The 24,313-nt window shown below is 42.8% G+C and overlaps 1 protein-coding gene across 4 annotated transcripts in view; it reads left to right on the top strand.

Annotated features, from left to right (window-relative positions):
- Positions 1 to 24,313, top strand: part of ULK1 (unc-51 like autophagy activating kinase 1) — a 126,018-nt gene that overhangs the window by 6,662 nt on the left and 95,043 nt on the right. The window contains exons 1-4 of one of the 4 annotated variants that reach the window (XM_043530036.1): positions 18,176 to 18,511; positions 19,046 to 19,144; positions 20,002 to 20,094; positions 20,183 to 20,224. In XM_043530036.1, the coding sequence (XP_043385971.1) occupies positions 18,191 to 18,511; positions 19,046 to 19,144; positions 20,002 to 20,094; positions 20,183 to 20,224 (555 nt within the window). In that variant the 5' untranslated portion in view covers positions 18,176 to 18,190. Of the gene's footprint in view, positions 1 to 18,175; positions 19,145 to 20,001; positions 20,095 to 20,182; positions 20,225 to 24,313 lie in introns of those variants that run through there. The other 3 variants (XM_043530037.1, XM_037879270.2, XM_043530038.1) reach the window with 3 other exon arrangements.

Genomic DNA, 24,313 nt, shown 5'->3' with positions numbered 1-24,313 from the left:
TATGGCTAATTGCAAAAGTGGCTTTCAGCTGGATGGGATCGCAGTGACCCCTGAATTATGTCAATGTCAGGGGCTTGTTTTAGTTGCTTTCAAGGCAGCAAAACACCCACGAGCTGGGAATTTTATTGGCTAGAGCTTTTCTCCCTTGTGCCATTCTCTGTGATAAATGGCCATCCTTCATCCATGCACTGATAAGCATCTGGGAAGCTCCACTAGTCATGAACCCAGCAACCAGCCCTGGCTCTAATCAATAGGATCCGATCAGTCCTCCAGCTCTAATGAAAACAAACACAAAGCACTCACATGTGTACCACAGAAACCCTGCCAGCCATAAAGGGGAGTTTCATATTCTCTTTCCATTCAGGCAATAACAGAGGAGCTTAAACAAAGTCTGCTGGTGCTCAGTGCAGGATTTCAATCACGCTGGTTTTCATTGTACAGTCCCTCTAAGGCAGATAGCCTAGGATTAAGTTAGATTTTAATTGGGGGAAAGCACGGTTGTTGGAAAACACTGATCAAAGATGGCAACATTCATTTAGTTTTAAACTATCATAAAACAACATCAGAGCAAGAGTCTTGGCTTTAAATCCTAGCCGTGCCTCCGCACTGTGCTTAATGTGTAGCTGCATCTCCCTCCTACAACTCACTGCTGTGATTTGCATCAGGCTAACATGTGGAATACAAATTGACAGCCTGGATGAAAATATTTCTGCTATAGGGAAACAAATGCGGACTACTACTGTGGGTTTCCATGGCGCCTTTCAACTGACTGCTTCCTTCGAAAATGAGGACGGTGCCAAGTTCGATGGACTTTGGGCAGCTACCTCTCTGAGAGCCGTTTGAAAATTTTGGCTTCAGTGCTTGACATGAATTAATTACACTTCAAATCACGCCGTGATGATAGCAGTTCTCCTCACTTTACAGCCCAGTAAACGGAGGCACAGAGGGGTGAAAGGTCAGATTGTGAATGCCTTACCCGCATTGGCGAGAAGTTACTCACATGCCTATCCCCACAGAAATCAAGGGGGTGACTCTTGTGAGTCACGGGGATCAAAATCTGGCCCTAACTGTTTTGCCCCAGGACATCCAGTGAGTCAGTGACAGGGCCAGGCATAGAACCCAGGGGTTCTGACTGCCCCGTACCCTGGCCATGTCTCATAAATCACTTGAACTTGTTTTTAATAGAGCAGGACAAGTACAACAGCAGCCTGGGCAGTGATTCTGATTTTCTTGGCTTTCCCTAGTAAAAATAGCCTGTGAGACTGGCAACATTGAGGAGCACAAGGACCTAGCTGGACTTTGCTTGTTGCAGTCCCTGCTCGGCTGAGATTTTCACCCGATTTCCGTAAGAGAGCAGCTCTGTGATGTAAGTTAGGTAGCTGTCTGGTATTCTGCTGTCACATGTCAATTAAAGCTGACCGTGGGCAATTAGATATCACAGTCATTAATAGGGCACCTAACAGTATGTATTGTTTCCCTATAGCCATAGCTAACGCAGCCCACATTCAGATTCTGCTCTGTCACACCACTGTCACTGAGAGTGCGCTCTGGCCCAGGGATTTCGTACATGAGGAGGGACTTGCTTTTCTTTAAAAGAAAACAAAAAACAAATGCTCCAAATTAAATACCAGTAATGATGAGTGATCTCATCCCCTCCATGATGAGAGGAGATGACTGGGCTTTAGAGGGTCCAGCTTGGGAGCATGGAACCTTCTTGGCACCATTTTCCCTTCCTGACGAGAGAGCACGAAAGGTCTGGGAGTGAGGCCAGGTGGTCAGCGGAAGAAGCGCTGCTGAATCCCCATAACACTCCTGGCCTTCTGTCAGCGTTAACATGTCGACTTTTCCCCTACACGGTTAGCCCTTGGGAGGAAATGGCTTGCTGGGCGCTCCTGGCAACATGGCTACTGCAAAAGCCAGGATGATGGGGTACTAGATAGAGAGGAACCAGGGGAACAAGGAGCCAGGGCAGCAGCAGCTCTAACGGGAATCCATGGGTTGAAGGTCTGTAAACTCTGCCCAGTTCCATAGGGATGGTAGGGAGCAAACCCCCTCTCCAATGGAAGAATCCAAAGTAGGGCTGGGCAGGAATGGGATTTGCCATTTTGCGGGAATTTCTGTGATTTACAATAATAATATATCCTGAAACAGAACAAAGCCAGGCGTTTTAGAAATTTCCTGCAAAATAAAATTTTGGGGGGGAAATATAATTGAAACATTTCAGGCTGATTTTGACCTTTCTTTTTTACATTTTAAAAAGGTTTTATATATATATATATACATTTTTAAAAGAAGAATTGCCTTTCAAATAGTCACTTTTTCCAAAAAGAAATTTTATCAGAATGCACATTTTTGAAACACCTAGATTTCAACAAAAACAACATTGTCCAAAAAAAATCCAACCTGTTTTGATGAAAAATTCCTGACCAGCTCTAATCCCTAAGAAACACTGAAAATTTGGACGTGGGACGTTTCCTTACCAAGAGACAACAATAATTTGCCTAGGGGAACAATAGGACCTGGTGTTGCTTCATGTGAAGAACCAGATGGCTGTGGGAATTGTTGGCGGCTTTGTCCACTCTTGGTCACTATTCATGCTCAGCCTCGGTCAGCAGTGACCGAAAGGTGTTACTGGCTGAGGGCAGCTCAATCCGGTTCTGAGTGGACAGGTATTCGCTTCAGAGCGGCAGATTGGCTGTTGTGGCTGAGAAGCCAACCAATGAATACACACAAAGACTCGGATGAGTTTAGCAGTGATCCCTCCAGGTCAAGACATATTGGTGAGGGGAGGAAGCTTTCACGGTGTGGAGAATGTGTCACAGACAAGCTAGAGTCTTTCACAAGCCCAATCATTTCTTTACAAATAAATAAATCTTAAGGTTAAAGTAAATCCATTATTATACAGGTTAGATTTATTAAGTGTCTTTAAAAAGAGCCAGTCAGTAACAGCTCTTGCAATCAGCATGAGGAGTAGTTAGAAACTTTCTGGAAAACTGCATGTACAAAGCAAACCCATTACAATGAGCTTCCTGATAAGCCGCATTATGCTTTAATTATGTTTGTGTGTAAACATCAAAGAGGGCTCAGTATCATGGATAACAGTCAGTATAACCAGGTGCGCTACAAGTATGCAAAATAGTCCCAGCCCTGGACTTTGCACAGATTCAAAATTAGTATTACATTGTTTAATGTAATCGTTGCAGGTGGTGGACTTTGAGAGTGTGTCTACATTAGCTTTATTCACCTAAAATTCTCTCTCATTGTTGCACCAGTGGGCGCTCTAGTGTACAACTGGCATTTTAACCATCATGTTGTCTCTTATCTAAATTTGCTACCACCAGTGGAGGTGGGAAATTTAAGCAAAAGAAGTTTAGAGCAGACAAAGCCTGAGGCCAAAAGAACTGGCAGGGACCTGTTGGAGAAACGTAAGGCGGTAGAAGCCCACCCACCAAATATTGTACAGAACCTTGTGTGTCTTGGCGGGAATTCTAAATAATTGGCAACCACTACAGTGCTTAGTAATGGACTCGCCTGTAAATGGATGATGTCATGCTGGTTACTCGAGAGGCTGATATGTTTCCGGTGTGATGCAGAAAGCCTGGGTGCATTTTGTATCATGGAGGAATATGTCCTTGGGATGACTAAATTATATCATGTTACATAATGTATTGAAATTCCTTTCCCATAAAGTAGATGCAGTTAGGGCCTGATCCAAAGCCCACTGAAGCCAATGGTCACAGAAAATGTGTAAAATCTAGCTGACAACTCTCCCATATACACTATGCTGTGTATGGAAATAGTGACTTAACTGTACTCTGATTCACATAAACATTAGCCAAGATGGTCAGGAATGTAACCCCATGCTTGGGGCAACCCGAAACCTCTGACGGCCAGAAGCCAGGAGAGAAAGACGGGGGTAGATCTCTCAAAAACAGCTCTGTTCTGTTCGCACCCCCTGAAGCTCTGGCATCGGCCACTGTCACAGACAGGATACAGGGCTAGATGGACCATTGGTCTGACCCAGAATGGCAGTTCCTATGCACACTTCCATTATTATCAATCAGTACAATTTGTTCAAGTCTCTGTGTGCACATTCTTCCTAACAAGTTAGTATTAAACCACTTCTACAGGCCCAATCACACTGTTAAATTAGACAAATTTGATTGACGCTTCTGGGGGTGTGCAGCAGCTGTCATTTTTAGTAACATCTGCCTTTAAATTATTATTTTATTATTTGCATTTTGATTGTGTCATGTCAATTATAAATATATTTCCTATGTCTGGGTTTATTTAGAGCCAGGAAGGGAAAATATGCCTGTACTGGATACATGACATTGAGTTATATAACGTATAGATATTCTATTCCTATGAAATATATGGAGTAATTCTCTGTAAAGACTGAATTAATTAAATAAAAAGTAAATATGTTAAATGTGCAAAGATATAATCATCCTCTCTCTTAGCCATATATAATTATATGCATAAGAGCTATGGGCATGAGAGACTGAGGGAAAATGAGCATGTGTTTTTGAAAGAACATTTGTCCTACTCATGTATGATGACATACTCCATGTAAGTCTCAAAGGAATAAAATTTCTGTCCAGGATGTAACAATATATGTGAACCAGCACACGTAGATTTTTTCCCATCATGGCATTATCAAATCTGTCTGTGAAATATGATGCATGAAATACACATGTAATCACTGTGACATAATCAATTTAAAGTCAGATGTGATACTAAGCACCACAGCGGTCATCAAACCGGTCCTATTCTGGTGTAAACTGATGTCCGTTTAGCTGTGGATCTGGCCTAATATTCAAACTAGGCCCAGCATTCCTCACACGCTTTCCCAACCTGATTCCTGGTTTCCTGTACTTTCCACTTACATCTGCCTGTTGTGGAGAAAAAGCAAACGGGGATTGCACAGCAGGGCACCTGAACTCTCCAGCCTTCTAGCACCCTTCCAAAGTGGCAAATACCAGCACACATGAATGCCACTAGACGCTTCATGTCTAGAGACCGGGGAGGTGGTGAGAGGCGTGGGGGTAGGGGTGGGGCTGGCTAGGGGGAGCACAGCTCAGGAGTGAGAGGGACCAAAATAGTAGCACAGAAGGATACGCTCTCCACAGGGATGTCCCAATATCAATGAGATTGCTGCATAGCTCATATAAGACCCCATCCTTCCTGAAGAGGAGATCAGTTGGAAACTCTTGTAATAATTGGGCCTATGAATTTACCCTAATTGTGAGCTCTATTGCAGGACAGTGAATATAAGTTTGCAGACTGGACAATGGGATGGATCACTTAATAATTGCCCTGTTCTGTTCATTCCCTCTGACACGTCTGGCACTGGCCACTGTGGGAAGACAGGGTCCTGGGCCAGATGGACCACTGGTTTGACATAGCACGGCCATTCGTATGTTCTTAAAATGTTCCGATCGCTTATACTTATAAATGTTAATGGGGAAACGTGCAAAAGGGAGACAAAAAGACTAAATTAGTCCAAACAAAAAGGCCTACTGATATAACCCAAGGACTCTGTTAAAATCATGTCTCATAAACAAGAGAACCCATGAAACCAGAAATCTCTGACCCAAAATTGTGTCGGAAATTAGGTCTAACTGGTGGACAAACGAATAAGAGATTGGGCTATTCTGCCCATCACTCCCTTTGGGGGTCCTTAAAAAAAAAAAAGAAAGAAACTTGGGGAGCACCACTGGTGAATAAGGAGGGTATGTTGTTGGCTGACTAAAAGAAGGGAAAGGAACAAGCTTTATGATGATAGCTGCCACCCCCTTTGCCTTTTGGAACCCCGGGATCCACCCTGACATCACTGGGCCTTTGTTGTCCTGATCTGAAAAATGTCTTGCCAAGAGAGGGACCCATGATTTGTCACTTCCACTCACTTCGGCTAAATCCCAATTACCAAAGCATCACCTGGAATGTGAGACTTTGTCACCCCACCCTCTTTGTGTGTCGTTTTCCTTCCCGTCTTATTTTTTCTCTTTCCTATCCCTCTCCTTTTTCCTTCTGTCCAATAAAAGTCTGGCTCAGCTGGCCAAGACAGCATCTTTTGCAACACTGCGGTGAGCCTGTGACCAGAAAGCCAGCTAAAAGCAATGCCTTAAACAACCGGATGCTGGTACAAGTGTGGCAAGTCTCGCAGTGGCTGATAAGATGCTGTGCTGTGCCTGTTTTTCCCAGCAGTCAGGCTGCCAGTGAAAGTCGGCACCAAAAAACAGAAGCAAGGGCTGCATGTTCTATCTTTGCTGTTCGTTTCTCTCCCCTTTTGCGAGCGTTTCTTGTTCTGTCTTCCAGGCAACAGGACTGGACATTAACAGCAGCTCCAGCCCATCTCAGCTAACTTTTTCTCTTTCCCCCCAAAAGGATGGTTATTGCCATCTTTAATAAGAGAATGGGGGTGTGGGGAAGGTTTCTTTCTAAAAACTCTCTCCAGCAAAAGGGCACAAGGGATGTTGGTAAAATAAAAGCATTGCTTTATACTTTACATTTCAAAGGCTTTAACCTTCCCTACCCCCTGCCACTTTTCTGTATCTTTAATAAAAGATGAAAAGAATGTTTAATGGTGTGTTTCCCGTGGTACTAAGCAAGCTGAGGTCTGTTGACCAAACCCCAAACCCTGTTTAAAGTGTGGAATGTTGGACAGGGACCTTTAACAATTTGGGCCCATCTATTCCATCTAACAGAACTCCAGCAAATAAACCTTGCAGAGTTTTCTGGGCTCTCTAGCTCTGTGGGGTTTTTCACAGTACGCTAGGACACCCCTTCCCCTTTCTACCCCCCTTTTTTTAAATGAAGGAGCAAGTCCATCAGTTAAAGCTGAGGAATGAGAAGCAGGACTCCTAGCTCTTTCTTTGACTTACTGTGTGATCTTAGGCAAATCACCTAACCGAGACCTGAAGAAGCGCTCTGTATAAGCTTGAAAGCTTGTCTCTCACACCAACAGAAGTTGGTCCACCCACCTTTGTGTCTCTAACCCCTGTGTCTCAATTTACCTACCAGCAAAATAGGGACAATAATGCCTACCTCACAAGGCTGTCGTAATGATTAATTTTAATTTGAGAGGCTGTACAGTCTCCATTATTTGGAGTGTTTAAATCAAGAGTAGATGTCTTTCTAAAAGACAAGCTTTAATTTAACCACGAGTTATTGGGATCATTTAGGTACTACTGGATGAAATTCTCTGGCCTGTGCTATGCAGGAGATCAGACTAGATGATCAGAATTGTCCTGTCTGAGCTTAAAATCTAACAGGTGTCTGTAAAGTCCTTGGAGTTCATTGGATGAAAGATGCTCTATTATTTTTAAACATATTAAGCTTATTAATAAGAATACTTTTCTAACATAAACCATGAGATCTGCGGGAAGTTATACCAGAGAATCCCATTCTTATGAACTACTGATGAATTTTATCGTTTAAAACCAAAAAAACCTCATGAAATAAGCTATTTCAGCTTTTACCCACCAGTTTGTTATAGTTTTAACCATATCCTCCCCCAAACAGCCATCACCCCCCAGCTTCCTGGAACGGAAACTCCCTAATAGTTTGCCATCCGTTTGTGAACGGAGTGTTTGTGATCACTTAACCAGAAATGTCTGCAATATTTTAAATGGGAGATGTCTCGTGCATCTGTTGTTTGCACGTGGCTCATTGTCACTTTATGTACAAGAGCATTCAAGCAAGGAGCTGGAACACTTGAAATACTGAGGGCCGGACTGGGGCTGGGTCCTACAAGAAAAGAATCAAGGAGCCTCCTTATCCCCCTGAAGTTCCTCCATGGTGTTGGGGGGAAAATTTGCCACAACTGAACTTCTTGTGCTCAACTGATATCAAGGGCTGTTCAGGACTGACTCCTAGGTGCTTATCCGGCCACCATTGTATCTGAATGTCTCACAATCTTTATTGTATTTATCCTCACCACACCCTGAGGTAGGGCAGTGCTATTCTCTCCATTTTCGAGATGGAGCACAGAGAGACTAAAGGCTTGTCTACATGGGGAAATTTATTGGCATAATTATACTGCTCTTCTATTCTCTTCTACACAGGTTTTTATATCACGTTCATCACTGTAGTATCCGATTGCCTTCCAGTAGTGCATTAAGCAATGTTATTATATCCTGCTATCGCTATCCCAGTATAACTCTTCACCTGGACACTTGTATTCCACAGGAAGGGTACACCAAAGTTTGTAGGTGATTTTTGGATTCTCTGGCATGAAAAGTAGTACTACATTAAAAAACGAAAAAGCTGTTATTGATAGAATTGAGTCTTTGCTCTCATTTTATTTTTCTACTTTTGGTTATATAGCTATATATTGCAATTAAGCTTTGAAGTTAGGAAAAAAAGGCTCCAGTATTAATCACATCACCTCAGCAAACGGCGACGGAGTAAGGTAATAAACAAATCAGGCAAAACTCTTCTGCGGGAATTCCTCAACAATAAGGATGAGGATGCTTAAATTTTACATAACATACCGTGTTCATTTTAAACAGGTCCCTGTGCTCTGACATCCACCCAGTGGGTTTATTTTCTGGCCTTTGTTAGCTTAATTCATGAGTCACAAACCATCTGGCTAACGTTTAAAAGTGACTCATGGAAGGCATCCACAATCTGCGCCGTTCTGAATGATCTTTCAAACCAGTTTTGCCAGTCCCCGCAGTCTTCCAATTGTCGGGAAATACATTAACTTAATTGCATCAAACAACATTTTGCAGTGTCAATTAAAAACAAAGTCCTCTGCTGGGAAACAGGAGGGTTAACTTGCCCAATTAGCCAGGCAAAAAGTGCAGTGTGTACTGCCACTTGGGAGTGTCAGGACTGGCAGTAGCTCTCACAGCGCTGTGGGTATGTCTACACTTAAAACGCTACAGTGGCACAGCTGTGCTTCTGTAGCATTGAGTGTAGACACCACCTCTGCAGACGGGAGAGATTCTCACACTGGCGAAGGTAATCCACCTCGCCGGGAGGCGGTAGCTAGGTTGATGGAAGAATTCTTCCATCAGCCTAGTGCTGTTTACACCAGGGGTTAGGTCAGTAGCTACATATCTCGGCGGAGTGGATTTTTCACCCTCCCCCCCCCCGAGAGACGTAGCTATAGTGACGTAAATTCCTCATGTAGCCCAGGCCAGAGCAAAGAACTCTTTCCAAATACTGTATTAAATGGATATAGCCTCTCTTTTGGTTTGCAATCAGAAAATGATTTTCTTAAATGTATTAGCGATTGGAAAGTGTTGGCCACATAAATCTCGGTGTGTAGCTTGTTGCATTTGAAACGGAAGCTATTTGGATGGGACATATAGGTCATGTGTTGTTTTTCCGATGCCTGCTTGGATGAATGTGACTCATAGGGCTTGTCTACACTTCCCCGCAGTTTGGACTATGGGGATGTGAATAGCAGTGTGCCCCAAAGTGCTATGCTGTAACTATCCCATGTGGATGCTGCTTTAAGAGGATTACTAAAATACGAACAAGGAACCTTGTAGTTCGCACCTGCAGGGTCCACAAGGGAGAGTTACAGCAGAGCACTTTGATGCATGCTGCTATTCAGACCCCATAGTCCAAACTGCAGGGCAATGTAGTCGAGCCCTTAAAATCAAGTTTATTTATGTTACAGTGACATCTTGAGATCCCAGTCAAGTTCAGAGCCTCACAGCGTGAGGCACTGTCTATACACAAGTGAGAGAGAGTCCCTGCCCTAAGAACTTGCCATCTAAATAGACAGGACAAATGATAGGGAGTATTATTATCTCCATTTTACAGATTAGGAATGGAGGCACAAAGAGATTAATTGACTTGCCCAAGATCACACAGGAAGTCAGTAGCAGAGCAGGGCATTGAAACCAGATCTCCCGAGTGCCAGTCCAGTGCTTTAGCCAGCTTTCATTTCTGGGCACTGCCACAATAACAAATTCAAACATTCACCTTCCGGGAATATTCTCCAAAAGCCACGTAAAATGTGCAGTTTCTGCCAGCAAACTCGTTCACTAGAATATTCATGGGGGAGTGAACAAATATGGGAATTCATTCAAAAATTCAAACCGAACCTCATGGGCTTTTTTTTCTACTTGTTCCTTGCATGAGAACGGCGTGTACATCTGACCCCAGGCCTGTGGGGAACACTGTTTTAGCTGCCCCGAGTGGACTATCATGAGGTAGATCTGCAGTCTCAGATATGCCAAGTACTGGAGTGGCCACTGCTCCCCGTAAGAATCTGTTCTACAGCTTAATGGATCCCATAGTCAGCAGACTTTTCATGATATTCAACCTGAATATTCCCTTTCTTAATTGTAGGCGTTATTTCCTTGTTTAATGCTAGAAATTCTCTCCCTCCTTGCTGTTTTATATTCTTCATAGCCATTTACCTATGCAGAAACTAGGGATGGAAAAGATTTATTGGCTCACTGAGTGCCCCAGAGGAACATGGTGAGGGATTGCCTTGCGACACTCAAAATACTGCAGTATTTTGCAGTAATCACCCAAAACACAGCAGTATCGCTATGTAAACAACAGTGTCTGGGACAATTACTAAAGAATGCTGCTGTGCTTTCTTACATTTAAAAAAAAACTTTATATTTAGGCAAAGTTACAATGAATCATTCACCTACTACATTGTACACTACTTATTCAGGGGTAGGTTAAAATTCAGCGAACCTGGCTAAAGATTCTGGCTTGCTGGCTGCGGAGCCCCCCTTCTCTGAGTGCACGAGAAAGGGTGATCAAATCTCTAATGACCTATCCTTGTTTTGGTGCTTCTCTTGTGAACATACTTGGTGTGCAAGGTTTTCCATTACATTTCTATGAGGAATCTGGTTCTTTATAGTTGGAAAGATAATTGCTGTGACCAAGGGTCCAGAATGAGATAATGGAGACCTGATTTTCAGAAATGCTGAACACCTACAGAATCCACTATTTTCAGTGAGAGCTGTGGGGGATCAGTATTTCTTAAAATCAGGCCCTAAGGAGAGATGGGGATCCTCTGACTTCTGTACAGGATCCTGAGGAAACCCTAGGGACCACAAGAACATCAGGACCACTGTGGCTTATTTATTGTCTGATCAATTGGTCTGGTGCTGAAAGGCGGGGCGGAAGGGTTAGCAATAACCCTGCAGCCTAACCACACCAGGGAATCACCAGCCTTTGCACTTGTGAAGTAAGGCTGGACTCCACATGACTGGATTGTGAACTCCTTATTCCATTGACTTGAATGGGGTTACTCCCGTGAGTAACTCCTCACCAGTGGGAAGAAGAGGGTCCCAATCCTGGCCTTAAATAAATAAGTTTAAGACAAAATGTGGAAGCCTGTGAATAACTTAGCCACAGTGGAGGGGGAAGCACTTGGATTTACTAGCACTTGTTTTGTATCCCCCCTCTCTCTCTGTTAAGCCAAACGGAGAAGACAAACCCAAAGCCTGCTGAGTAGGTGGATGATCTTGAAAGCTGACAAGAAAGATAACTGTTACTATGCTCATATGCACTGACAGTCGGCTGTGTGCACAGCTATCCCTGTCTCCTTCCAGGGATGGAACAGAAGTACTGCATTCATAACATTCAGAGTGAGCTTATCTGCTTAAAACATCTGCCTCAGGCACGTGATAGTCCCCTCTTTAAAAAACCAGGTGTCTTGGCTCTGAGTCTCCCAGCAGAAAGGAAGAGGTGGGGGTTGTTTTTAAAAGTTTGGTCCCTCTTGTGGCTTTCTTCTGAAAGTGGGTTGGTAGAAATTAGAGAGATGAGGTGGGTGAGGTAATACATTTTATTGGCCCAACTTCTGGAGGTGAGAGAGGCAAGGCTTCCTACACAGAGCTCCTCCTCGGGTCTGGGAAATGACACACTTCTCGCTGTTGATTTATAGCAGCAGGTATCTGACTGAAAACAAAGCCAGTGCAGACTGCCCTCAGCTGCCTCTCCTGTTTAGAATATCTTCCAGCCTCCATGCAATGTTTTGCGGTCACAAGGCCCCATTTCAGCAGACATTGGACATGGAAGGAGATAGTTGTGGTTTCAAGGCCCTCCCAAGCTCCTCTGCAGAACACTCTCGTGGGCTGACAAACTGTTTGTCCCCATGTTCTGCAACTGTCTCATGAGGAAGGAGACAACCACTGGTCATAGAAGCTTTGTTTAAACGAGTCACCCCACCTCCCACGAGGCAGCCAGGTCTGACATTATCTGGAGCGAAAGAGAAGCCCAGGTCAAACATTGACTAGCCCTCCTATGAGCTCAAACACATGACCTGAAGAGCTGAAGCATGACGATCACTATGACACTTGCCACCCTGACATGAGGCAATCAGTTTTATTTTTAAGCTGGCTGCAGCCTGTAACAACACGGGTTAGCGATGGGGATAGAGCCTGGGACCTTCAGCACAAAAGGGCCTGATCCAAAGCCCCCTGAAGTCAACAGAAAGACTCCCACTGACTTCAGTGGGCTTTGGATCAGGCCTCCAAAACCCAGGCCTCAATCACTTGGGCTTAAGGAGTGCCCTTAGCTCTTCCTCACATCTCTGAGATCCCCCATGGGCTTTGCATGGGGGTGGGAGGGGATAGTGATTGGCCCCTAAGGATGAAATGGACTCTACTGTATTTATTACCAAGCAGTTCTGAGCAGCCCTGTAATGAAGACAGGCTGGTGACAGACAGGTCTATTCTCCTCAGGAACATATACTGCGCCCTTCCATCAGGAACCTCACGACAAGAACCTCAGAGCAGAGGAGAAACGGTGTTTATTTCTGCAACATTTAGTCCCAAATTAGCCAGAAAGTTCACTGCTTAAAGTCAAAGCTTTTCACTGTCTCTCTTATTTATCTGCGGACCTTATGGTAACAATTGGCTGTTTGAGGACAGGTTAGATAATGTGCATGTTAAGAGTTTTGAACACCAAGCAAAGCCTAGTGCCTGGAACCCTTAGATAGCAGTTGGAAAGCATCTGACACTGAAATGCAGAAGGAACACAGGAAACCCTCTGCTGGGACACCTCACTGACTACATAAAAACACTGCCTTCAATAATTCATAAAGCCTAATTGTGTTCCCTGAAGGGGAGGGGGAAATTATACAGCTCAGACCTACCCGAGCCGGCTCATTGATTCGCTAGTTAAATCTGTCCTCAGAATTGATCAATAAAGGGGTCCACGTAGAAGTAAATCCAGGGTGTATGATATGACAGTGCTGTGGAGGAACACAGGGAGCATAAGCCTCTCTTTTATGTGTAAATAACACTTCGTACCATAACCCTCTAACCACTGTTAAAGTAATCAGTACCTGAGAGCAATCAATACCCAAGTTGCTGCAGGCTTAAGTTCACATACGCTGTTCTCTGCTACTGTTATCCCACATTTAAATCAAGATATTTCAGGAAAAAAACAATACCTCATTTAGCTGTAGTATGGGGGCCTAATTCTCTACTCGGTTATGCCACTGAAGGCCCTCAAGTTTAGGGGCCAAAAACTGGTGTACCAGAGTCTCGACTCAGGCCCTGTATGTTTAAGATAGTGGCATTTTGCAGGTGTTATGAAATGTTATTTTTTCAAGTCTCAGGAAGGCCATGAACAAACACTGTAGAGACAGCATGCACCACTAAAGCAAGCATACAATGGTACCCTGTTCCCAAAGTTCCAGATGAGTTTGCTAATTCAAAACTCTCCAGGAATAACACATGAGATCAGAGAGCTGTGATACGATCTTGTGTACTCTGGTGTGCAATTCTACTGAAGTCTGGGCTTCATCCTGATGTATTGGGGGGAGGGATAGCTCAATGGTTTGAGCATTGGCCTGCTAAACCCAGGGTTGTGAGTTCAGTCCTTGAGGGGGCCATTTAGGGATTGGGGCAGAAATTGGGGATTGGTCCTGCTTTGAGCAGGGGGTTGGACTAGATGACCTCCTGAGGTGCCTTCCAACCCAGAAATTCTATGATTCTAACTAGGATCAGAATCTAGCTTTATCATCCACACCTGAAATAGACAAGACTCATAAATTTCACTTTCAGGAAGTTATTAATGAAATTCAAGGTAAAATTGACTTTCATTCCATTAGTTTTAGCTACCCTTCCTTCTACCATTCATTCCTCTTCCTCTTTGGTGTTTACAGACTCCAGATATTGTAGGCTTATCTCCCTTCCCTCTGCTAAATTGATGCTCAGCCAAGCTCTGCATATTCAGCTTTTTTACTCCTTCCTTCTAAATCTGGCAAATGTTCCAGCCTTCAGACTTAATATTGGCTTTGTTAAAATTTAAATTAGGATTAAAATGAAAATTTGTATTAGGAAGAGACAATAATTTGAGTTCCGATAGTTTCAGGGATGGTAAATCCCCCTGACAGTTCGCTTACTACTGTTCCTAAGGTCAGCCTTCAATTTCTTAAGTTTTGAAGACAAATGCTGGTCATTTAATTTTGATATATGTTAAGCTCTTGGGGTAGGGCCTGTGGCTTGACTTGTGTGTATACAGTGGTTGAGTGCTAACACACTTTAAATAATAATACATTGAAACTGTTATCAGGTAGGAAACAACTTAATGATTCCCAAAGCTTGTTTTAAAATTAAATCCCCTGTTGCTGAGAATTTACAAAAAAAATCAATGTTGCTGGTTTCTCTCTCTGGGCTGCATTAAGAAAGCTTGTTCTTAAAGGATTTATCAAACCCAGAGTGAGAACAGAGGCCAATTAAAGTTTAAACCTATTTCAAGAGCACCAGCAAAGAAAGACACAAGCGGACACACACAGTACAGATTTACTCTAGCTATTATAACATTTCTTGTCTCCTTTTATGTAGCACTTGTATTAGGTTCTTAATTTTCTTTGTAGTGTAACTGTATGAGTCTTTTCAATGCGCCATAAAACTAAAGACCTAACCACCTGTGGTAATTACAGATCCTACCATATTTTTTTTGCAACAGCAGACATGTTAATTGTGATGTGATGTGCTGACTAATTTCCAGTTTGGGTAGTGTAAAAATTCTCTATGTAGTTTCAAATTGATAAAGAATTCTCCACTTCCTGACTGAAACTTTTGCATAGTGCTTCTGTGCATTGTTAAACTGCTGCTATGTTCTGCAACAGAGGTGGTTTCATTTTAGTGGTGAATGAAGAAATTCCTATCTATACTGTCTGTAAATCACATTGTTGCCAACTCCCATAATTTTATTGGGCGTCTTATGATATATGTTTTCTCTTAAAGCCCAAGCTGCAGGAATCAAGCAATTGGATAAGAATCTCAGTGTGCTTGGTTGCTTGCTTGCTTTCAAGTAAGTTTCTCATGGTGGCAGAGGAGAGCTTAAAAATGTGAACCCAGTGCACTCTCCAGATTCAGAAACCAGAAAGTAAATAAAAAGATTCCCAAATCTATTATTATTAAGTAGGGCTGTCAGGCGATTAAAAAAATTAATCGCAATTAATCTCACTGTTAATAATATAATACCATTGATTTAAATATTTTTGGATGTTTTCTACATTTCCAAATATATTGATTTAAATTACAACACAGAATACGAAGTGTTCAGGGCTCACTTTATATTTATTTTTGATTACAGGTATTTGCACTGTAAAAAAACAAAAGAAACAGTATTTTTCAATTCACCTAATACGAGTACTATAGTGCAATCTCTTTATCATTAAAGTTGAACTTACAAATGTAGAATTATGTACAAAAAACTGCATTCAAAAATAAAACAATGTAAAATGTTAGAGCCTGCAAGTCCACTCAGTCCTACTTCTTGTTCAGCCAATCGCTCAGACAAACAAGTTTGTTTACATTTGCAAGAGATAATGCTGCCCACTTCTTGTTTACGTCACCTGAAAGTGAGAACAGGCGTTCTCATGGCACTGTTGTAGCTGGCGTCGCAAGATATTTACGTGCCAGATGTGCTAAAGATTTATATGTCCCTTCATGCTTCAATCACCATTCCAGGGGACATGCGTCCATGCTGATGACTGGTTCTGCTCGATAACAGTCCAAAGCCATGCGGATCGACGCATGTTCATTTTCATTATCTGAGTCAAATGCCACCAGCAGAAGGTTGATTTTCTCTTTTGGTGGTTCGGGTTCTGTGGTTTCCGCATCGGAGTGTTGCTCTTTTAAGACTTTTGAAAGCACGCTCCACACCTCGTCCCCCTAAGATTTTGGAAGACACTTCAGATTCTTAAACCTTGGGTCGAATGCTGTAGCTATCTTTAGAAGTCTCACATTGGTACCTTCTTTGTGTTTTGTCAAATCTGCAGTGAAAGTGTTCTTAAAATGAACAACATGCTGGGTCATCATCCAAGACTGCTATAACATGAAATATATGGCAGAATGCAGGTAAAACAGAGCAGGGGACATATAATTCTCCCCCAAGGACTTCAGTTACAAATTTAATTAACACATTATTTTTTTAACGAGTGTCATCAGGATGGAAGCATGTCCTCTGGAATGGTGGCCGAAGCATGAAGGGGCATACGAATGTTTAGCATATCTGGCATGTAAATAACATGCAATGGCACTTTTGTAGCTGGCATGCAAGTGCCTGTTCTCACTTTCTGGTGACATTGTAAATAAGAAGAGGGCAGCATTATCACCTGCAAATGTAAACAAACTTGTTTGTCTTAGCGATTGGCTGAACAAGAAGTAGGACTGAGTGGACTTGTAGGCTCTGAAGTTTAACATTGTTTTGTTTTTGAGTGAAGTTATGTAACAAAAAAAATCTACATTTGTAAATTGCACTTTCACGATAAAGTGATTGCACTAGTGATTGTATGAGGTGAACTTAAAAATACTATTTTTTTGTTTATCATTTTTACAGTGCAATATTTATAATGAAAAAAATATACACTTTGATTTCAGTTACAACACAGAATATGGTATATACGAAAATGTAGAAAAACATCCAAAATATTTAATTAATTTCAATTGGTATTCTATTGTTTAACAGTGCAGTTAAAACTGTGATTAATCGCAATTAATTTTTTGGAGTTAATCGCGTGAGTTAACTGCGATAAATCGACAGCCCTATTATTAAGCCAATTTCCTGATTTTGGGGCCTGACTCATGATTTTGAATGCTTGGGTTTGGCAAATCACTATGTAACACACATTCTGGCTTAAAGACTGTATCAGTGCAAATAATTACCAAGATTACACTTTAAAAGAATATTATTATTCTTGTAATCCTCATTAAACATTTAATAACATTCATGGATGTCCAGAAACACAAGTTATAAATTATAACCTGGGCTTAGCATATGCTTTCATTTTCCCAGTGATTTATATACAACAAAACACCTGAACTGTTTAGCAGCAGTCGAATTCAGTAGAAAGAATGCCTTTGAATCGTATATAGGGCCTGGTGCGCCAGGGTACTGAGTGTTCTCAACTTCCACTGACTACATTGGCAGTTGAAGGTGCTCAAGGACATGACTGCATGTTGACACAGGATTCTGAGAGCAGCGTTTACATAATATCACAAATCTACCCTCAGGAGCAATGAAACCATCATGTTATCAGCTTGTGTCGTGACAGAATGAAATACCAACTGGACCAATGACCTTTTCATGCACCGTCCTTAAAACAGTTACTTATGGTACATTTCTGCATCCCTGAAAGGCCTTGGAACAACATTGCATCCCCTTTCACAATCAAAATTGAAAGAAGTGTTTGTGGGGTATAATCATGGGATATTATTATTGTGTTTGGAATATGTGTATGATTGTTATTGAGGTTCCGATTATTATTATACAGCACCCAAAGTGTGCTGAGTGTTTTATAGACAACTAAGAGCTGATATCCTGTAATTGATAGACCCATATGCCTTGCCACAGTGAGTAGACACAGCTGGCTGAAACTTTTAGGAGGGGGTGTGAATTTTCAAAACTTTCCTCCAGTTAATCCATTTTGAATGATTGGTTAAAATAGCAAAAAATCACTGGGGGGGAAAAAAAGATCTCATCTGTGTTTTGACCGTTCCAAGCAGTAAAACTTGGAGCCGCTGATGGAATATCCTGTGACAAGGGGATCACTGTAGTGTACAGCCTGTAACCAGGCGCATGTGTGCTCTAGTCGGGGCTTTATTGTCTGGTTCCAGGGAATCGCTGTTCACTTGTCTCCTCAGGTGATGAGCTGCTAACTCCCAGAACCGAATGGGCCAGCGTGTGCCCTGCCTGGGCAGGGTGACTCACGGGTGGCGGCTGCTGCAGGCTGTGTCTTTAAATGTGTCAGCTCAGCCCCTCCGCCTTAGGTTGCTGCCGCCGTCTCCGGTCTATCTGCCTCTACCTCCCCCACCGTGCTCACCGCGCCTGCGCCGCGGCTGCCGGAGCCAGGACTCTCCTCTCCTGCGCTCCGGAGTCCGCAGATCTTTTGTCTGAGGCTGGGCAGCGGCGGCTGCGACCCGGATCGCTCCCGGCCGGCGAAGAAGGAGCCGGGGAACCCGTGCGGAGCATCGGATCCCAGGCGCCGGGCCATTCTAGGGGTGACCCTAGCACCGCTGGCTCCTGTATACAAACAAATGGGGGGAGGAAGGCAACTCTTAAGGTGGACTTGCTCTTAAGGTGGAATTTTTTTTTAAGGTGGACTTGCTCTTAAGGTGGATTTTTTTTTTTAAGGTGGAATTATTTTTGTTGTTTTTTTAAAGCGGACTTGCTCTTGCATCAGCGGCTTCGGGGTGGGAAGGGCTGGGATTTCATCATGGGTAGAGGTTCTTAACTCAAAGTCGGCGGGACAACTTCTCTTGATATCACTAGGCTGCTAGCAGGGGATGGGAAAGGCCCTGTTGTTAGGGAACAGACGTCTCTCCAGACTCTAACAATGACTAAACCCCAACCCTTCTCCAGGAAAAGGCAGCCCATGGAAGAAGAAGAGGTGGGAGTGAAAACCCAGATGTTTAGCTGCCGAGAGGTTGATAGAAGAGAGACTTTACTTTTCCAACAAGTCTCCAGCTCCTGATTGTTCTTAAGGAGGGGGGTGGTTGGGTTGTTTTTGTTTGTCATTAATTTTGGTTTTAAAACTATCAACTATTATTATTTACTGCCAACCCCCTCTCTCGAACACATACTGGAAAATCAAAAGGATAAAGACATGGAGACAATAGGAAAGTTTGAGTTCAGCAGGAAAGATCTGATCGGACATGGAGCTTTTGCTGTTGTTTTCAAAGGGAGACACAAAGAGGTAAATAGGTTTTGCTCTTTTGTTTGTCTTTTCCACGACTTAAGTGGGGAGGGTTTACCCCTCTTTGTCTGTGGTTGTCCCTATGGCTCTGTACTGTTGTCTCGAATCTCGTAGTCTGTGTTTTGTTTGGTTTGTTACAAAACTCCCCAGACGCGTTTGTAGCTAGGTGCCATATAAATACATATGCATTATTATATGTTATTGAGGTGCATGTAAATGAGCAGAAGCCTTGAAAAAGTCTTTGTTTGTGGCTGGCCAGAATAAATAAAGAGTTTAAAAGTCAACAAGATATACGCAGCAGTGAACTACAGTATCAATATTGGATCGTGCTCTGGTGTCCCATAGAAACATAATAGATCAAAATAACCTTCCCACAAACCAGTTCAGTTTCTGAAGTGTATTTGCATTTATTAAAAGTGTGGCTTTTAGAGGAGGGCTCTTGTGGGTTTTGTTGTGGGTTTGTTTTTTGTTTTTTGTTTTTTTTTGGATCAGTTAGGGTTAAATAAGAGGATACAATCAATCTGGATTTTTCATCATTAAAGCTCAGGATAAGCCCTGGTTCCTACAATCCATTTATTTGCATTGCTTAAATAAGAGGATAACTGTAGTATAAAGTAATAAGAAAAATCCAAACCTTCAGCTTTTCTTTTTTGTGCTGACCAGGCTAATTCAGCAAAGGCAAGTCTGAACAAGTACAGGGTATGTATTGGGATACTGAATTAGGGCCCTTTACCAATGCTCTGTAACCCCTTTTTCAGACATAATTGTAATCTGGGAGAGACCCTTGTTTCTTAATGTTATTTAATACTGAAATTGACATTTATCTTTTAAACTATACATACACATTTAACTTTCAGAAACCTGGGCTGGAGGTAGCTGTAAAGTGTATTAACAAGAAAAACCTTGCAAAATCTCAAACTCTGCTGGGGAAGGAAATCAAAATACTTAAGGTAAAGGCAGAAATTACTTTTCTCTCTGAATATCTGTTATATATACGCTGTTATTCCTAGTTTAGCATTCCTGTCTTGTTTTTTCTAGGAACTGAAACATGAAAATATCGTTGCCTTGTATGACTTCCAGGTAATACGTCTGATTACGTTGAAGTATTTGAGGGTGGGGGGAAGTTGGGTAAAAAGTGTAGATCTTGGAATGTTTGGACAGATGTTCCACTTAGAGACTACTTATATGAGGAAAAGTCTCCCCTTTGTAAGACAGGGAAATATACTAACATGTCCGAACAGATCACTTCTATTTAATTGTATTCCAGACCACAACACTGATATGATTGCTTGAGATGGGGAGGGGAAGAACTACTTTGCTAATGTCCTTAGATGTTGTGCGGTGAAGTTTAATGCATGGTGTACATGTTAATGTCTCATTGTGGCATTATGAACACAAAAATACAATCATTCTTTTTGGCACAAGTTCCTTTTTTCTGAGGGTGCACATACATTTCCTGTTATACAATAATTTGAACTTATTTAGGGGTATTGAAGAGGGGTGAGGTTGACTTTGTGGCCTACGTTTTGTTTCCAGGTAGTGGATAGTTTCATTAAAATTTTTCATTTGTCCTTATGGCATTCAGTGGCTCCTATAAATTGCAGTAGACTTATTTTTAGAAGGTTGCTGCTTCCTGTAAAGTTGCTTTTTCCCCTCAGAGGTCAGCTCTGAGGATCGCTTCTAACAGGCAAGCCCTGATCCTAAGAGACCATTCTGAGGTACTCTGATTATAAAAACCAACTCTACTAGGCAGCCCTCCCTTCTTACTGTTCTTTGGGACAGGTTTTATTGCACACATGATGATTTTGTTTTTAGTGACTCTAGATTCTCAATAGACTGGAATCCTGTTGTGTACATATGCAGTCCTAGCATGGGGAAGTTGGAGTGTGTATTTCCAGCCTAACTTCTCTTGTTTGGGAATGACAGCTTTAGTTGCTGCAATGAGACCACGCAGCACCAGGGTTGCTGTTTTTGTTGCTTATCTGTGGTTCACTGCTCTAAGTGATGTCACGTGGCCTGCAGGCCTCCTTGTTTGTTGACATTCGTCCTGCCCTCCTCCATTGGTGCAGCCAGCCCTTTGCATCACTGTGCAACGAGATCCCCAGCTGGCTAGTAGAGGCTGCCAGCAATGCCTTCTGGGAGCTGTAGTCTGCATTCCTCATTTGGTATTAGTGTTCTTTTAGATAGGACTACATTACCCACCATGCATCTCTCTCTCTGCTGGGAGATGGGGCAGATGCTGCCTAGGGGAGGTTATGTTGGGTCAGGTGTAGTACTCGGGAAGGGTTTAATGCTGCTTTTTTTTTTTAAAGGCAGATGAGCATGGATTTTTTCAAACCCTTTTTTTGTGAGGGTACGGTGGGGGAGTTGGGAATAGGATTAGTTCATGGCAGCATGTCTTGTGCCAAGAGCCCCACTGTTCTGAAAAGAATCATAGAATATCAGGGTTGGAAGGGATCTCAGGAGGTCATCTAGTCCACCCCCCTGCTCAAAGCAGGACCAATCCCCAGTTTTTTCCCCAGATCCCTAAATGGCCCCCTCAAGGATTGAGCTTACAACCCTGGGTTTAGCAGGCCAATGCTCAAACCACTGAGCTATCCCTCCCTCCACCCTGCCTGTTTCTTAAACCTGTACAGGATGTGGAGATGGTTGCAAAAAAGTCTTGCACAGTCATGGGGTATGTGAGCTCTTTCAATCTGTAAAGCTGCAGATTTGGAGATGCAGAGATAATAAAGGAGGTAGAATTGGTGGTGGGGGAGAGGTTCCTATGGGGAAGTGGGATCACCGATTTTGTGTGTGTGCAGTTCTCCATTTGCACTCCCTGCACCCCACTTACTGGTCCTGCCTCTAAATGTTCATTGCTGCAGTTCTCATTTCCATAAATTGTTACATTGCAGGGCTGACCTCTGTCAGCACATTCAAAACTTTTTCGTTTAGCTCCTGCTCCCCCTAACTCCCTGGTGTGATAGAAGGGGGTGTGTGTGGAGGGTTCCCTAAATAAATGTCTTTGAAAGGAGTAATTGGAGTGTGGTGGTTCTATACCCCACCTTGTTTTGTGGAATGGGAACATTTCTGACTGGTTGTATTTCTCTGAGAGCAAACATGATCGCTTCATTTTTATTTCCCCATGAAAACAGCCAACTGCAATTACTTACACTTTTATTTCCCTGAATCATAAAACTGGAGAGACTTTTCCCTCACTTCAGTATTTTTGGCCTTCGCGACTGTGAAGTTATCAATAGATTTGCTAATTTTCCTGTTGTTCTGTGGCTTTTGTTTCTGTTGCATTGTTGTAGTATTGGGTTGGTTTTTTTAATTATTCCTCTCCACCACCCCTGTCACCAGTGGCTTCTTTAATTCTGACTCCTGTACACTCAAGGAAATGGTTGGGAAAATCACAGAGGGTGTAGGTTAGTGATTGCATCCAAAGCGGATATTTTTGGTGGTTTTTTTGCATGTGAAAATAAAGCCTGATGTAATCCTAGATTTCTTATACAAGAACATTGAGTAACTCCATCAGGCTTGCAGCAGCTCTGCCACTTACCCCTATTTACCCCACCACCACCGTCAGCCAGAAACCTGCTGCATTCAGTCCTTTTTGCACAGAGCTTTATGATACTGGATCATGAATAATAATAAAATAAGAGCTTTACTGGCATGACATTTGACATAGGTGAATATTTAATGATGCATAAGGAAACCGTATCTGGCCTTTCAGGAGCTGTGATCGGGAGTGTTTAACCGTAGCATCATTAGATTGGAATGGGCTCATAAAATGAAAAATATGTTCCAATTATTATATGCTCAGCTATCACTGATGTGCTCAGCATGGTCCAGGGATCCCAATGAGACAGTCTCTGCACAAGGAGGGGGATGGAATCGGGTTTTTTTGAGTTTTGCCTTAAAAATACTCATTTGTGAGCACGTGCAGAATAGATCTGAGCTGCAAACCTGTCCTTGGAGCAATAAACAGTTGGAGAAGTTGAATTTTGGGTTTGCCCTATATCAAAGTGTATTACTGCCACTGAATGATCACAGATTCTTAGCCTGTCTTTTGGAGAGAGGTGTTTAGGGCACTAGCTCTTGGGAGACCTGGATTCAAGTCCCAGCCTGTCACAAACTTCCTGTGTGACCTTGGGCAAGTTGCTTAGCATCTCAGTGCTCCAGCTCCCTACATGTAAAATGGGGATAACAGCACTTCCTGTCCTCCCAAGAGTGCTGAGGATAAATGCCTTCAAGGTGTTGAGGCCCTCAGAAAGTACTCTAATGAGTGCAATATAAATACGTGGATGGGGAGAGACAGAGAGAGCTTTTACAGTGGAGAAAGTACTGTAGTTTGTCTCAATGATCTTTCAAGACACAGATTTTTTTTCTCCTGTTTAAAACCACTAGGGGTGAGCATCCCTTTCATTATCTTTCCTCTCTTTCCAAAAAAACACTCATTTTATTGACCACCATTTCCTGGCTCCAGCTGCTTTCAGAAAACTTAGCTTGTGTCTCTGTGCTTAAGCCATGGATAGACCTTTTGGGTGGTTACCCTTTTACCTTTGTCCAATGCAATTCAAACAGAGGAGCCTACTGGCACAGCTGGTTTATAGTATATGGTGCCAATCTGCTGATGTATCCTAGAAGCCTCACCAGATAGGAAATATAGAAAATAGAGGACTTCAGGCTCTTTTTAAAGAGGGTGGAACGGGGTGTCTAAAGAGACAAGGATTTGGAGATAATGATGCCTTAGCAGCATAAGGATCAGGGTTGGAAATAACTAGGCTCCTTAGGACCAGGGGTTCAACACCCGTGTGTGGATGAACTCAACTTCATTTTAGAGACCTTAGAAACCGGGGGGATGAATATTCAGCTGTGATGAAGGATCAGTTGAGAGGAGTGGGAATGGTAAGGTGCCTCTGAGTCTGCCTGATGTTGGGAGTGCTCCGTTCTGGGCTGTTTACTGCCAACACTAGTTTAAAGGTGCCTGCAGGCTGTTGTTGGTGGCTGGGGTCACTAGGACACAGGGAAGCGTGGTTTGTGCCTTGTTTCTCATGGTTGTGTCCCCTGTGCCAGCTGCTCGGAGCGGTGGTGATGTAGGTGTTGTACCACCTGAAGATTTCACTGTGCTGGGGTGATTTCCTTGTGAGCATCTCTGCTGGCTTCAGGGCAGCTTATGCCAGT

Source organism: Chelonia mydas, chromosome 15 (genome assembly GCF_015237465.2).
Source record: "Chelonia mydas isolate rCheMyd1 chromosome 15, rCheMyd1.pri.v2, whole genome shotgun sequence".
NCBI classification, from domain to species: domain Eukaryota; kingdom Metazoa; phylum Chordata; order Testudines; family Cheloniidae; genus Chelonia; species Chelonia mydas.
This window is presented reverse-complemented; position numbering and strand designations above follow the sequence as displayed.